The sequence below is a fragment of the Lemur catta genome, chromosome 25, assembly GCF_020740605.2.
Source record: "Lemur catta isolate mLemCat1 chromosome 25, mLemCat1.pri, whole genome shotgun sequence".
Lineage (NCBI taxonomy): Eukaryota > Metazoa > Chordata > Mammalia > Primates > Lemuridae > Lemur > Lemur catta.
The window spans coordinates 9,618,976-9,633,046 of NC_059152.1; the positions used below are offsets into that span (position 1 = coordinate 9,618,976).

At 35.8% G+C, this 14,071-nt stretch overlaps 1 protein-coding gene across 3 annotated transcripts in view; it reads right to left on the bottom strand.

The window, feature by feature from the left end:
• The window catches only part of ERO1B (endoplasmic reticulum oxidoreductase 1 beta), a 61,237-nt gene that overhangs the window by 20,018 nt on the left and 27,148 nt on the right, over positions 1-14,071 (bottom strand). For all 3 annotated transcript variants that reach the window (XM_045537256.1, XM_045537257.1, XM_045537258.1), the window contains exons 4-6: positions 13,716-13,757; positions 12,070-12,152; positions 5,187-5,260 (exon numbers count right to left, since the gene is read on the bottom strand). In XM_045537256.1, the coding sequence (XP_045393212.1) occupies positions 5,187-5,260; positions 12,070-12,152; positions 13,716-13,757 (199 nt within the window). The remainder of the gene's footprint in view (positions 1-5,186; positions 5,261-12,069; positions 12,153-13,715; positions 13,758-14,071) is intronic.

A 14,071-nucleotide genomic window follows, 5' to 3' on the forward strand; every position in this document is an offset into this window, starting at 1 on the left:
GCTTTCCAAGAATTACCTGGTACTTTCATGATGTACGAAGAGTACAAAGATAATTAACAATTTGCTATTATTACATGGGTTGTATACAACTTACAGAAAATGGAAACATGATTTTGCAGACTTTAAGAATATCAGCTCTATTTCTAGCCCTAAAATTATAAAGATATTCCACTATACAAAATAAGGCAAAGAAAACAATTTACAGATGGGTAAACAAAAACTGTCCAAGAACACATACTGATTCAGGACTAAAACAATAATTTTTAAAACTCTGATTTAAAAATAAAAATTCAAAGTATGAAGTTATTAAAAGTATGGCTTTTAGTAAAAACACAATAAAAAGTTAAAATTCGGCCGGGCACGGTGGCTCACGCCTGTAATCCTAGCCCTCTGCGAGGCCAAGGCGAGTGGATCGCTGGAGGTCAGGAGTTCGAGACCAGCCTGAGCAAGACCCCGTCTCTACTAAAAATACAAATAAAAATTATCTGGACAACTAAAAATATATATAGAAAAAATTAGCTGGGCATGGTGGCGCATGCCTGTAGTCCCAGCTACTGGGGAGGCTGAGGCAGTAGGATCGCTTAAGCCCAGGAGTTTGAGGTTGCTGTGAGCTAGGCTGACGCCACGGCACTCACTCTGGCCCGGGCAACAAAGTGAGACTCTGTCTCAAAAAAAAAAAAAAAAAAAAGTTAAAATTCATTATTTGTTTTTTTAATTTCTTTGAGCTGTTTTTGAATAAATTCATTTGCAAAACTGATTCAATTATATAAACTAAACAAACATTAAATATCACATAAATATATATTTCTGATGCATATATATGTATGTACACATATATAAATAATTTGTGTGTATATATGTGTAGGGTCACCTATGAATAGGCAGACTGGACTCTAAAACCAACTAAATAACCAATAAAGAAAGAAATAGGCCGGGCGCGGTGGCTCACGCCTGTAATCCTAGCCCTCTGGGAGGCCGAGGCGGGTGGATCGCTCAAGGTCAGGAGTTCAAGACCAGCCTGAGCGAGACCCCGTCTCTACTAAAAATAGAAATAAACTATCTGGACAACTAAAAATATATATAGAAAAAATTAGCCGGGCATGGTGGCACATGCCTGTAGTCCCAGCTACTCGGGAGGCTGAGGCAGTAGGATTGCTTAAACCCAGGAGTTTGAGGTTGCTGTGAGCGAGGCTGACGCCACGGCACTCACTCTAGCCCGGGCAACAAAGTGACACTCTGTCTCAAAAAAAAAAAAAAAAAAAAAGAAAGAAATAATTCAGCTATTAAAACATAATGATTGGCCGGGCGCAGTGGCTCACACCTGTAATCTTAGCACTCTGGGAGGCCGAGGCGGGTGGATTGCTCGAGGTCAGGAGTTGGAATCCAGCTTGAATAACATAGCAAGACCCTTGCCTCTTAAAACAAAAAAAATCCTGATATAATTGATTTTACTATCATAATTGTTAGCTCCCTTAATATATATTTTAAATCATTATGCTTTTTTTTTTTTTTGAGACAGAGTCTCGCTGTGTTGCCCGGGCTAGAGTGAGTGCCGTGGCATCAGCCTAGCTCACAGCAACCTCAAACTCCTGGGCTTAAGCGATCCTCCTGCCTCAGCCTCCTGAGTAGCTGGGACTACAGGCATGCGCCACCATGCCCGGCTAATTTTTTTTTCTATATATATATTTTAGTTGGCCAGATAATTTCTTTCTGTTTTTAGTAGAGACGGGGTCTCGCTCTTGTTGAGGCTGGTCTCGAACTCCTGACCTCGAGCAATCCACCCGCCTCGGCCTCCCAGAGTGCTAAGATTACAGGCGTGAGCCACTGTGCCCGGCCAATCATTGTTTTAATAGCTGGAACTACAGAGATGCACCACCGCACCTGGCTCAGTGATGCTGGTTTTCATGACAACTTTCCTTAGGCAAAACTCATATTTTCAGTATTCTTAACGTTTATATCTTTAATTCAAATCGAGTTAGTTTTTAAAAATCTTTTAATACTTTTTCAAATCACAAAAAGGGTGGGTTTTGTTAACCTATACAAACCTATATAGTTTATAAACTATAGCTCATGGACCAAATTTGGCCCACTGCCTGTATTTCTAAATAAAGTTTTCTTGGAACACAGCCATGTTCATTTGCTTATTACTGCATTCACACTATAATGGCAGAGTTGAGTAGCTGCAACAGAAACTGTATAGTCCACGAAGCCTAAATTATTTACTATTTGTCCATTTACTGAAAAAGCTTGTCAAGCGCTGATCTACACTGATTTCCAGGCATCCAGAATGAGCAACGTGTGTGGGAGAAAGCACATACAGGTTGAGTTCCCTGCAAACACACTAGTGCTGGTGCCCATCCTTACCCCGTCACCTGTGACACTGATTTTAATTTGTTCCTAACTTATAACTTCTTTCCATTTGTACAGCGGCATCATTCATCCAGATAATTCTCTCTGGACGCCTCCTATTTCCTCCCACCAAAAGTTTTCTCTTCTTCCTCCCTCAACGAAGCTGCTCCAAAGCTGTCTTTCCATTTGACCATGCTAACTGTTACCTAAGGATTCAAACAATTCCCATTGAATCCAAATTCCCAGATTCCAATGAATCTAAATTCTGGGAATTCATCAAGTGGAACTAAAGTTATTTTCCTCCTCCTCAAGTATACCATTTTTCCAAACCAAATTTTCTTTTCACAGTCCTAATAGTAGGGTTTATGAGGTCACACCACATTTTCCAGGATGCTACACATTCCTCCCTGCCTCCTAACCCTATACATCCCTTAAAACATAATGGTAACATGGGCCAACTTACTATGCAGGCTTTTTGCTTATGGTCACAGATAAAAAGTATTGTATTAATATTATGGACTCAGGATTTAACATATAACCCTCCATCACTAACCCTATCCCAAATTGCCACTAATACTGTTAAAATATGATTTACACAGTTGAGGAGAATCTACAGTTTATAAAGCTCTCAAGTAATTTTGATACACAGCCAAATTTAGAAATTGCTGTTTCAAACATTTTAAATTATTAATGAACATGTTTAAAGGGACAAAATAAAAGTAAAAATCTATCATACTATTTAGGCTATTTATGAACCAACTACTTCATTCAGCAAATATTAATTAAATACCTACCATTGTCCAGGCACTGTTTAGGCACTAGGGATACAGTAAGGACACAAAGAGATACTACCTTGCCCTCAAGTACCTCACAGTCTACCTGGAGAAGACAGACAACAAACCGATAAGCTAATATACCACACACTGCTGTCAGGCAGCTGTTAGTGCTGAAGGAGGAGCGCAGGGGGTGGGGTGGGGTGGAAACCTGCCGTGCAAAGGGACAGAGAGTGATGGTGGTTACTATTTTATATAGGAAGATGAGAGCAGGCTTTCCTGATGTGGTGACATCTGAGCAGAAATATGCACCAAAGGAAGAAGCAAGCCATGCATAAAGACAGTAACAAAAAATAGGGTAGGGTGAGGAAGGCAGCTTACCTTAAAGGATACCAAACAGCTAAATTATTCTACAGGGATCATCTTTCATTCAAATAAAGATAATACCAACAACAAAACAATAGGGAGCAGGGGTATAAAGATATATTCTGTAATGCACTGGGGTGGATATTCTTTAGATTTTTTTAAAATCTACTGAATTTAGATAACAGGAATAACTAAACAATGACTCTATAGCTACCGTGACAGTGATAAAAAAAAATATTACAGGTATAAATCAATGGAACTAAGAAGAGTAGCGGTAATCCAATTAGTAAGCACCATGGTTTTATATGTGTAAGAATTACCTTAAAGAGAAAAATTACTGATTATTTTAAATATAATTCTAAAAACTTAAAGGATGATTTTATATAAACTTTTACATGACAACACTCCCATTTTTACAATTTAAGAAACTTATGTTTTAAAAAATAGTTAACCCTATTTATAGTTATATAGCACATCATTTTATTTATAACAATCTCTGCAATTGAGGAATATTTTTATTAAATATCTATTTACTATAACATTAAAATATTACAGAAATGACTTATTAATCTAAAAACCTGTTAAATAGGCACTATGAATTTTTTTTTACTTTAATAAAAGAGGTATAATGAGAAATTGGAAACAAGTGATTATGAGTGTTAAGTACTCAAATATAACTGGAATGAAAACCAAAGAGCAAATGAAGGAGTGAGCAGACGTACAATGGCCTGCTTCGATAAAACCTTTGGCAATTCTAAATATCATAAGGTGGCTATATCATTAATTGCCCAGTAGTATATTCTTGCTCATATTTCTTAAAAATTTCCTTGCTAAAACCATATAAACCTTCCATCTTCTGACATTCTTCTCAATTTACCATATTATAGTAGAAGCTCACTGTAACTTATTCCATTATAGTCTGGATTAATAGCACAATTCTACCTATGAATCATTTTTTAAACCTTTAGAAAGCAGTATGATCACTCTAGATACATGAGGAGTTCAGAAGAACTGCTGTCTGTTTCCAACTAGGCATGCTTGGAATCCCAAATTGTTTTTTCCACCACCAAAAATATAATACCAAGGTAAAAGGTAAAGAGAGGCCAAATGAATGATTTCAGCCTACTCAGCACAATCCTCTGGGAATATTATCCTATAAGATAAAAATTCTGAATCACTGCAATTATCTTCTGCTAAGAGAAGTTGTAGTTACTCTGGTAGAAAGTGTCCAGTCTTTGTACCATTCCAGGGGACTCTTGGAAAGAAGGCTGTGGGGAAGTAGAATTAAGAGTCCTCTCCAGTATCGGCAGGCATCTTCATGTGAGCTTGTTAAGACCTACAGCAAATTCCAGTGTAAACATTTTTATAATATGTTCACAGACCTATAACTAAGTAGCTTCAGTAGAAGGTCTTGTGTAATCTCGGGCAAGTCAGTCTTTTTGAGACTCAGTTTTCTCACATATGAAATAATACACACCTATTAAGGTAGCTGGCAAAGATTAGAAACCATGTATTTAAGGCACCTAACACAGGGCCTGGGACACAGGTTCTCAATAAATGCCACTATGAAGAATAAAACCTGCACAGCAAAAACCCAGTATTAACGCTATTGACTCAGATTATATTTTCATTGATTTAAATGTCTTATAAAAGGGTTGAAGTTAAAATAATTTAATTATAATAGTTTGATTTTATTACCATCAAGTTCACAAAAGTGATCCTGTGAATCATCATATCTTGCCCAGTCAATGAAAGCTTCTTTGCTTTGATTACTATGGGAAGGAGAAATAAAAAAGAAAAATGATTAAATTTGGAGCTGAAACTTTTAACATTGTATTCTAGTATAATTAAAATAGATAATCTGAGGTCACTTCTTTATTAGATGATATCACAAATTCCGTTATTAGTGATTACATGAAGGAATGACAAAAACAAGTTATATGAAAAGCATGTATTAACTTCCATGAATGATTTATATTCCTTAACTACACTAAAATTATTATTAGCCCTAGTCCAATAATAATTATTTTGACTAGAAATTTACAAATACATGTAACATGTAACACAAAAAACAAGATGGCCTTTTCAATTGACTTAGAAGTTGTAACAATGTTTATATTTCTTTTTGAAGCAGGAATTAAATTTACTTCTAGAATTCTTGTAATTTAAATTGCTCCTACACTTCCAGGATCCAAAATACCGAGAATTGCATTTCTATTATCTCCCATCCAATGTGGTATTCATTCGTTACACCCATGCCACTTACATCCTACACCTCACATTTAACAAAATCTGTGACCAAGATTTCTAACTTGAATAACTGTTAAGAAACAACATTTATTCAAATAAACTTTGATCTACATGCACTTTAACCTATATTCAGGCCTTCTCTGTCTTGATATATGATGGCAGCATCTATCAGGGAAGCATCATTTTCCTACCTTTATTTATTACACAAAAGGAAAAAATAAGACACAAAAAAATGCTTGTGTACCAAGTACAAACCAGGTAATTCCTAAATGCAGTACTGCCACAGTTAAGAATTTATTTGGTATTTGAAATACTGCTATATAACATAAGCACTACAAAGAAGTGTATAAGGCTGGATGCTGCTCTACATCAACTTCATCAATGCATTTTCCCAATTCAACTTTCTTTGAAATTTTTTCCCAATGGTAACATATAACTAACTTAAACAGTAAAAGTTAATGGAAAGGCCGGGCGTGGTGGCTCATGCCTGTAATCCTAGCACTCTGGGAGGCCGAGGCGGATGGATTGCTAGAGGTCAGGAGTTCGAGACCCCATCTCTACTAAAAAAATAGAAAGAAATTATCTGGCCAACTAAAATATATATAAAAAAAATTAGCCAGGCATGGTGGCACATGCCTGTAGTCCCAGCTACCCGGGAGGCTGAGTCAGCAGGATCACTGAAGCCCAGGAGAGTCTGAGGTTGCTGTGAGCTAGGCTGACGCCACGGCACTCACTCTAGCCCGGGCAACAAAGCGAGACTCTGTCTCAAAAAAAAAAAAAAAAAGTTAATGGAAAAATTTCTATCAGTTGACTCAGTTGAAATATAAGACGCCATAAACAAGAATGCCTAAGATCTAGTTAAAGCTAAAGTGACATCACTACAGTTGTGTTTAATAAGATACAGCTTATGTTGAAAATAGTGAAGAACAAATCAACTGTGATATAAATTCCTATTTTCTTGTTTATAATATGACTCAAGGCACATTTTTCTTTGCGCATCCTCATTTGAAAAGGTTTTGTTGATTATTTCGGAGTCTAACTCCTGCCTAAAGCCATGGTAGGGGAAAAGATATTGAATGTGCATCTAATGCTAATAGAGCTGGCCCCGTCTGGTTTATAAATGAGTTAGAAGGGACTTTGGAGGTCATCTAGTCTAGCTTTTCCAAAAGTCAGTTTGGGGATGGACACAAAGGTATAGGCCATTAAATATGAAATGTCCAATTTCCAATCAAAAGTTCAGTTTATTGTATTTCAAACAAGAAGCCGTACAGTTAATCAAAGTACATGCCTAAACTATTGGCACAGTTTTGCCATCTTAAGGGTAAGCTTGTTTATACCAGCAGCAACGAAGCCTTGAGAGCCAGTGGTGATGAAATCACAAAAGGCATTTTCCACAGCTTGTTGAGAATTGAATATTTTTCCTTGCAAGAAGTGGTCCAAAGCCTGAAAGAAGTGGTCGTCAGTTGGTGCAAGGTTTGGTGAATATAGTGGATGACAGAGAGTTTCCAAGTCCAGTCTCTGCAGTTTGAGCAGCGTTATTTTTGCAACATGTGGTCTTGTAAGAGCATAAGCCTATATCTATTGACCAATCTCAGCTGCTTAATCACAAGCATCCTCATCATTTTGTCCAATTCGTTGCAGTAAAGGTCCACTGTAATGGACTGACCAGGTTACATGAAGCTATAGCTGATAATACCAGGGCTGGACCACCAAATAGACACCCATTAGCTATTTTTGATGAATATTTGGTTTTGGAGTGTGCTTTGGCACTTCATCTTTATCCAATCATTGTGCTGAATGCTTGCAATTGCCAAAAAGAATTTACTTTCATCACACATAACAGTATGGTGTAGAAATGGTCTGCCTTTATGTCATAATAGCAAAGAAAGGCTTAAAGGCAAGCTTTGAGATAATTTGTCTTCTGATGCTCATTTAATTCATGCGGTACCCATCTGTCCAGATTCTCTACCTTGTCAATTTGTTTCAAATGGTCCAACATTGTTGGAATAGTAACCTTGCTCCTAATTCACTCATAGGTTGAGATGAATTTGCTTCTGCTACAGCTTTCAGCACATCATTATCTACCTTGGTCTCAAGTTACCCACATGGCTCACTTTCAAAATTAAAATCACCAGAATGGAAATTCTCAAACCGTCGACGTCCTGTGTGTTCATTAGCCACATCCTTCCCAAACACTTCAGTGGTATTTCGAGATGTCTGCACTGCATTGGTTCCATGATGGAACTCGTATTCAAAAATAACACGAATTTTTGACTTATCCATGGTTTCACAAAAATCGCTCTTAAAAAAAATGTGAAAGATAATCACAAGCCAAAATGTGCATTTGAAAGACTAAGGATGTACTTTCACAATAGGGAAAAAAAAAAGTAGCGTCAAAGTGAAAAGTCAGAAATACCAACTGTCAAACTTAGTACTTAAGGATATAGGACATTTCATACTTAATGACCTAATATTTACATAAGAATTTCTTGGGCTTAACCCAGTGCTCCCTGTCAAGATGGTGCTGTGAGGTTAAAGGAGTAGTCTTCAACCTGGGACACAAGCAATGAGAGGAGACTGGATGGAGAGATCACCAAGGGGCATGAGAAACCTTCTGGGGATAATAGAGATGATAACTGTCTTAACTGTGATGTTTTGCAGATGTGCACGTATATTGAAATATCAAATAGTGCACTTTAAATATGTGCTGTGAATTTTATGTCATTATTACCTCAATATAAAGCTGTTTAAAAATTATAGTACCATGGCCGGGCGTGGTGGCTCACGCCTGTAATCCTAGCACTCTGGGAGGCCGAGGCGGGCGGATCGCTGGAGCTCAGGAGTTCGAGACCAGCCTGAGCAAGAGCGAGACTCCGTCTCTACTAAAAATAGAAACAAATTATCTGGCCAACTAAAAATATATATAGAAAAAATTAGCTGGGCATGGTGGTGCATGCCTGTAGTCCCAGCAACTCGGGAGGCTGAGGCAGGAGGATTGCTTGAGCCCAGGAGTTTGAGGTTGCTGTAAGTGAGGCTGAAGCCACGGCACTCACTCTAGCCCAGGCAACAGAGCAAGACTCTGTCTCCAAAAAAAAAAAAAAAAAAAAAAATTACAGTACCAGTTGTTGGAGAAGTCTGGAACAAGGAACTCTCATATACTGCTAGTTGCCATATAACTTGGTAGAAATTTTGGAAAACCATTCAGCAGCGTCTATAAATAATTCTACTCCTAGATATATATTCTCCACGTGAATGCATACATGTATCCAATGAAATATTTTTGAAATGGCACCAACGTGTAAAACATCCAGCTATCAACAGTAGGATGGAAACATGGCACATTCTTACTATAGAATACCATATGCCAAAAAGTGTATTAAGTGTTAACTTTGGAAGATGACAGTGACTAGGAAATTTCACACGGTAATCTTTTGGGTAGCAAGTATATTGCTCTGGATGGTGGCTACAGAGTTGGGTTTACTTTGTAAAATTAAATTAACCTTTACACTTAAGGTTTTTATATTTTACTGTATGTATTAACATATTTAAATTTAAAAGTTTGAAAAATTAATAATTTCTGTTCAACAAAAAAACTATGAGCAAAATTAAAAGACAAGCACTATGCAACCCAAATAGCCCACAAAAGATTATCACCAGATTATATAAAGGATGCTTAGAAATCAATAATATTAATAATTTAAAAATCCCAACCCCCCAGTGGAGAAACAATGACAAGGGATATGAACAGGCAGTTTACCTCAAAACCTTGGTAATGACTTAAGCCTAGTCCCTAGATCATTTCTCTATTTACACTCTCTTTGGTGATCTCATTCAGGTTAAGGGCTACTAATTACCATATATTAATTGATTAACTCCCAGACCTATCCCCTAAATCAGACTTAGATATCCAACTGCCTAATTAATATCTCCAACTGGATGTCTCACAGGCAGCTTAAACTTAGCAAGTCAGAGCTGAACTATAATTTTCCATCATACTTGCTCCTCCTGCAGATGTCCACAGTTCAGTAAAATGGCAACTTCATTTTTATAGTTTCAAACCTTATAGTTATATCCATAAAGCTCATCTTTTTCATACCCCATATCCAATCCTTTGGCAAATCTCATCAGCTCAATCTTCAAAATATATCCAGAACCTGACCAGTTCTCATCACGTCTACTGCTATCACCCTGGTCTGATCACTGTGTCTTGTTTGTATTCCAATAATCACATAACCAGTTTTCCACAATAGAACATCAGGCTCCCTTATCACAGGCCCCTGCTTAAAATCCTCCAATGACTTTGCATTTTACTCAGTTGAAAAGCAATTTTTATTATAATTGCCTGCAGGGCTCTATAAGATCTCCATCCACCACTTACCCCCCTGGCCCCATCCCTAGCATCTTTGGACCTTGTGTTCTACTTTGCCCTTGATCACCGTACTCCAGTTACACTGGCCTTCTTGTGTGGTTCCTCAGATAGTCTAGGCATGACCCTGCCACAGGGCCTTTTCACTAACACTTGTATATACCTGGAATACTCAGCGCCCAGGCAGCCATATTATGACTCACACCTTCACCTTCTTCAGTAATGGGCCCAAATGTCCTAGTATCACTTAGGTCTTCCCTGATCACCCAGGTTAAAACAGTGCTACCCTCCTCACTCTTAGCCCTCTCCTTTCTTTTTCCCTGCTTTATTTTTTTCTCTAGCACTCATCATCATTTTACTTTTACTCATATATCTTACTTATTTATTGTGTTATCTCCTCCAATGAGGATTAAGCTATATGAGGGCAGAAATTTTGTTTATCATGTACACTACTGTATTTCTAGTACCCTAGAACAGTGCTTGGCACATTGTACGTATTCATTTGTTGAAGAAATAAGAAACTCAGATGTCCAATAAACAGATAAAAAATGCTCACTAATAATCACAAAGTATAAATCAAACAAAAATGAGATACTATTTCACACTCACCAAACATTATCACCTTTTGGCAAGGATGTGGAGAACAAAACAAGCTCTCAGCACTGGAGTCAGTACACATTCACATCAAGTACTTTGGAGTGCTATTAGGCAATATCAAGAATAGTTGCAAAAGGACAATCCTAAAATTCAGCAATTTTACTTCTAGTGCACAACAAACAACATATTCAGGAATGTTCAAGGTACCATGTTTAAAAGTAAAAAATTGGAAACAGCCTAAATGTCCATTGACAGAATCGATAAATAAAATATTGTGTATTTATACAATGAAAACTATTCATCAGTTAAAAGAATGAGACAAATCTCCATATGTTTCAACATGGATAGATCTAAAAAGCAATTATGTACAATGAAAAACTGTAGCAGAATGTTAAATACAGTATTATATCATTTATATGAAGGAAAAATAAAACCAAATATACAAAATAAAACTGTATATTATTTATACATATGAATATATACATGATGAAACCAAAAACAGACTGGTTACACACCAATTCATGATAGTAGTTACTTCTAAGGACAAAGAAAAGAAAACAAGATTAGGGAATAGAACATAGCGGATTTTAAATTTATCTGTGATGTTTCTTGTTTCTTGGTAGAAATGGTAGAAAATGCTAGCACTTATTCATTTGAAATAGAGGATATGTGGGTGTTTATTATATTCTCTCCTTTACTTTTCTTTACTATGATTTTCTTCAGTAAATAAGACTGCTAACTTTATTATGAGTCATTAACAATTACAGAACATAAAAATATAAATCTCAACAGAAATTAAAAAGAATTTCTGCAATATTCCATTCCTAGCTATAGATCATATCCAGTTATTGTACACTGCATAATCTGAGGCCATTTGTAAATTAGTCGTGTTGGCCTTCATAAGTTTCTGCTTAAAGCAAATAAGGAAAAGGTAACAGAATAAAAGATATATGAAACTTAACAGTTATGCTAATAGCAACTTTTATCATTCAAAATGTAACATATATTAAAATACTTATATATATACTATTGATATACTTATAAAAGACTTAGAGGTTCAAGCCCTGTTTCCCATAATAATCAGGAAGAATGGCCCCATAGTCCTGCTAGGGTCCATTCTTCTAAATTTCTGCTTTTTAATAGATTTGGTACTAATCATATATTCTAGAAATTTAAGGATAAATCAACCAAGAAGAGGCAAGCTATGCGGAATTTAGGATAAAGAATAACTTTTTCTTCCTTTTAAAAATTTATTAGTTGAAACTTTAATGGTTACCAAAAATGTTTTAGGAAAATCACAAGAAAAATAGATTATTGATTTAAATAAACTAGAGAATATTTTCTTAATATTACTAAAATAAAACTTGCCTTAATGTGCTATTAATTGCTCCCAGTTTATTAGCTTGCTCACAGTCTTCTAATTCTTTGGTATTGTTTGCCACTTTCAAGTACTGCAAAGAAGTTTATAAGTTTAGTAATAATTATTACCTTTCTTTTTATTTCAGCCTCCCCCAGCAGAACAATCAATTTGTCAATGATGATACACTAAATATAGGTACATTCTATTATAAAAATCCCTATCGTATGTAAGAAATACAAATGAAAATGAGGTACAAATTTCCACCAACTAAATAAGCCAACACATTAAAGTTTAACAAGTAGCAATGATGTGTTGGTGATGATATAAACTGAAAAAACCCTCTTGGGAAAGAAATTTGACAAAATATACCTAGAGCTGTAAAAATACAAAAACCCTTGATCTAGCAGTCCTACCAGTGAGACCATATCCCAAGGCAACAATTTAAAAGCAAAGCACAACCATCTTATTTGATATTATTTGTAATGTTGAGATAGGCACACCCTATGGTCCAGCAATCCTACTTTTAATTATAGACCTAGAGAAACTCTTACGTGTGCACATGTGTGCACATTGAGACAAAGGACAAAACTGCTAGTGCATGGCTTTCTAAAATAGAAAAAAAACTGGAAATAACTGAAATGTCTATCAATAGAGGAGCACCTAATCTGTGTTACAGTAATATAACTGACTACTATATAGCTATTAAGAGGAATGAACAAAATCCACATACAAAAACAAAGAAAAAAATTTCAAAAGCTTAAGAATGAGTAAAACCACAAACTAAAGAAATGTTTTTAACCTGAATAAATACAAAATGTTATTTAAAAATTTAAAAGATTCTACACTTGTGGATACACATGCAGTATATTACCTGTAGGTACACATGCAATAAACGACACTTCAGAAAAAGGGCTAACTCTGGGGAGGGAGGAAGTAGAATGGGACTGGGAAGGAGTTCAGGGGGTTTCAACTGCCTTTATACTATTTATTTATTACAGATCTGAAACAAAAGTAAATATGAGAAAATAAACACAAACAAAAGACTACATATGAGAGCAAGCAAGAAGAAAACGGAGAGAGGATGGGTGCACAAGAAGGAGGCAGAGAGAGGATATGATGATCTTTACTACGTATGTATAATATTAAATACAATAGTGAAAAACTAAAAGTAAACAGTTATCTAAAATATATGAATGGCAAAATAAATTATGGCATGCTCAGAAGAGGAAAAGGGCAATCATTAATAAAGGAGAATTTTAATACCATTTGAAAGTACTCAGCTCAAAAATATCTCGATAATTATTTTCTCTATACAATATAATCCTGCATCTGCCAGGTTGACTAATTGAAACAGAAGACTAAAAATATCTACATGATAAAACACCTGTTGAGTAGGTAATCTGACACTGTAGTTACATTTTAATAGTTCTTCTAGAGATTCCAAAAACAGAACTGAAGTAATTTCAAAAGAAGCTGAGGAATACATAATCTCTGTGTTTGATGCAAGCACCAGGGATTTGGAATTTTGAGGCAAAAGGTCTCCATTCCCAACTAACCAACTGTATTATGGTTCTCCATCACAACCACTGTCAATCAGTAAATGGTAAGTTTGATTATGTGAAGCACAAATAGTCAAGGAAGGAAAGGGACTCACCTTATTAGAATGCCCAGCTTTTATTCCAACTGGAATTTTACTCTTAAAGGAACAAAAAAAATAATTTAAAAAGTGATCTTTATTTTTGAGATTTCTTCACAAATGAGTAATGCACTGCTCTAATTCACTGAGTATTTTATTCTAGGAGGAACATATACACATCCATTCAAATTCCATTTTCACATTGTCTCATGAGGTAAAAGTAAAGAGTTATCCCAATATACAGACTTGTAAATCAAAGTATAGAAAACTGAATGACATATACAAAGTCAGAGAGCCAAAATCAGCTCTAGTAACTCTCCACACAGTATTTCTTTATAGTTTATAATAATTTTTAGGTTAGAAAAACTGACAAT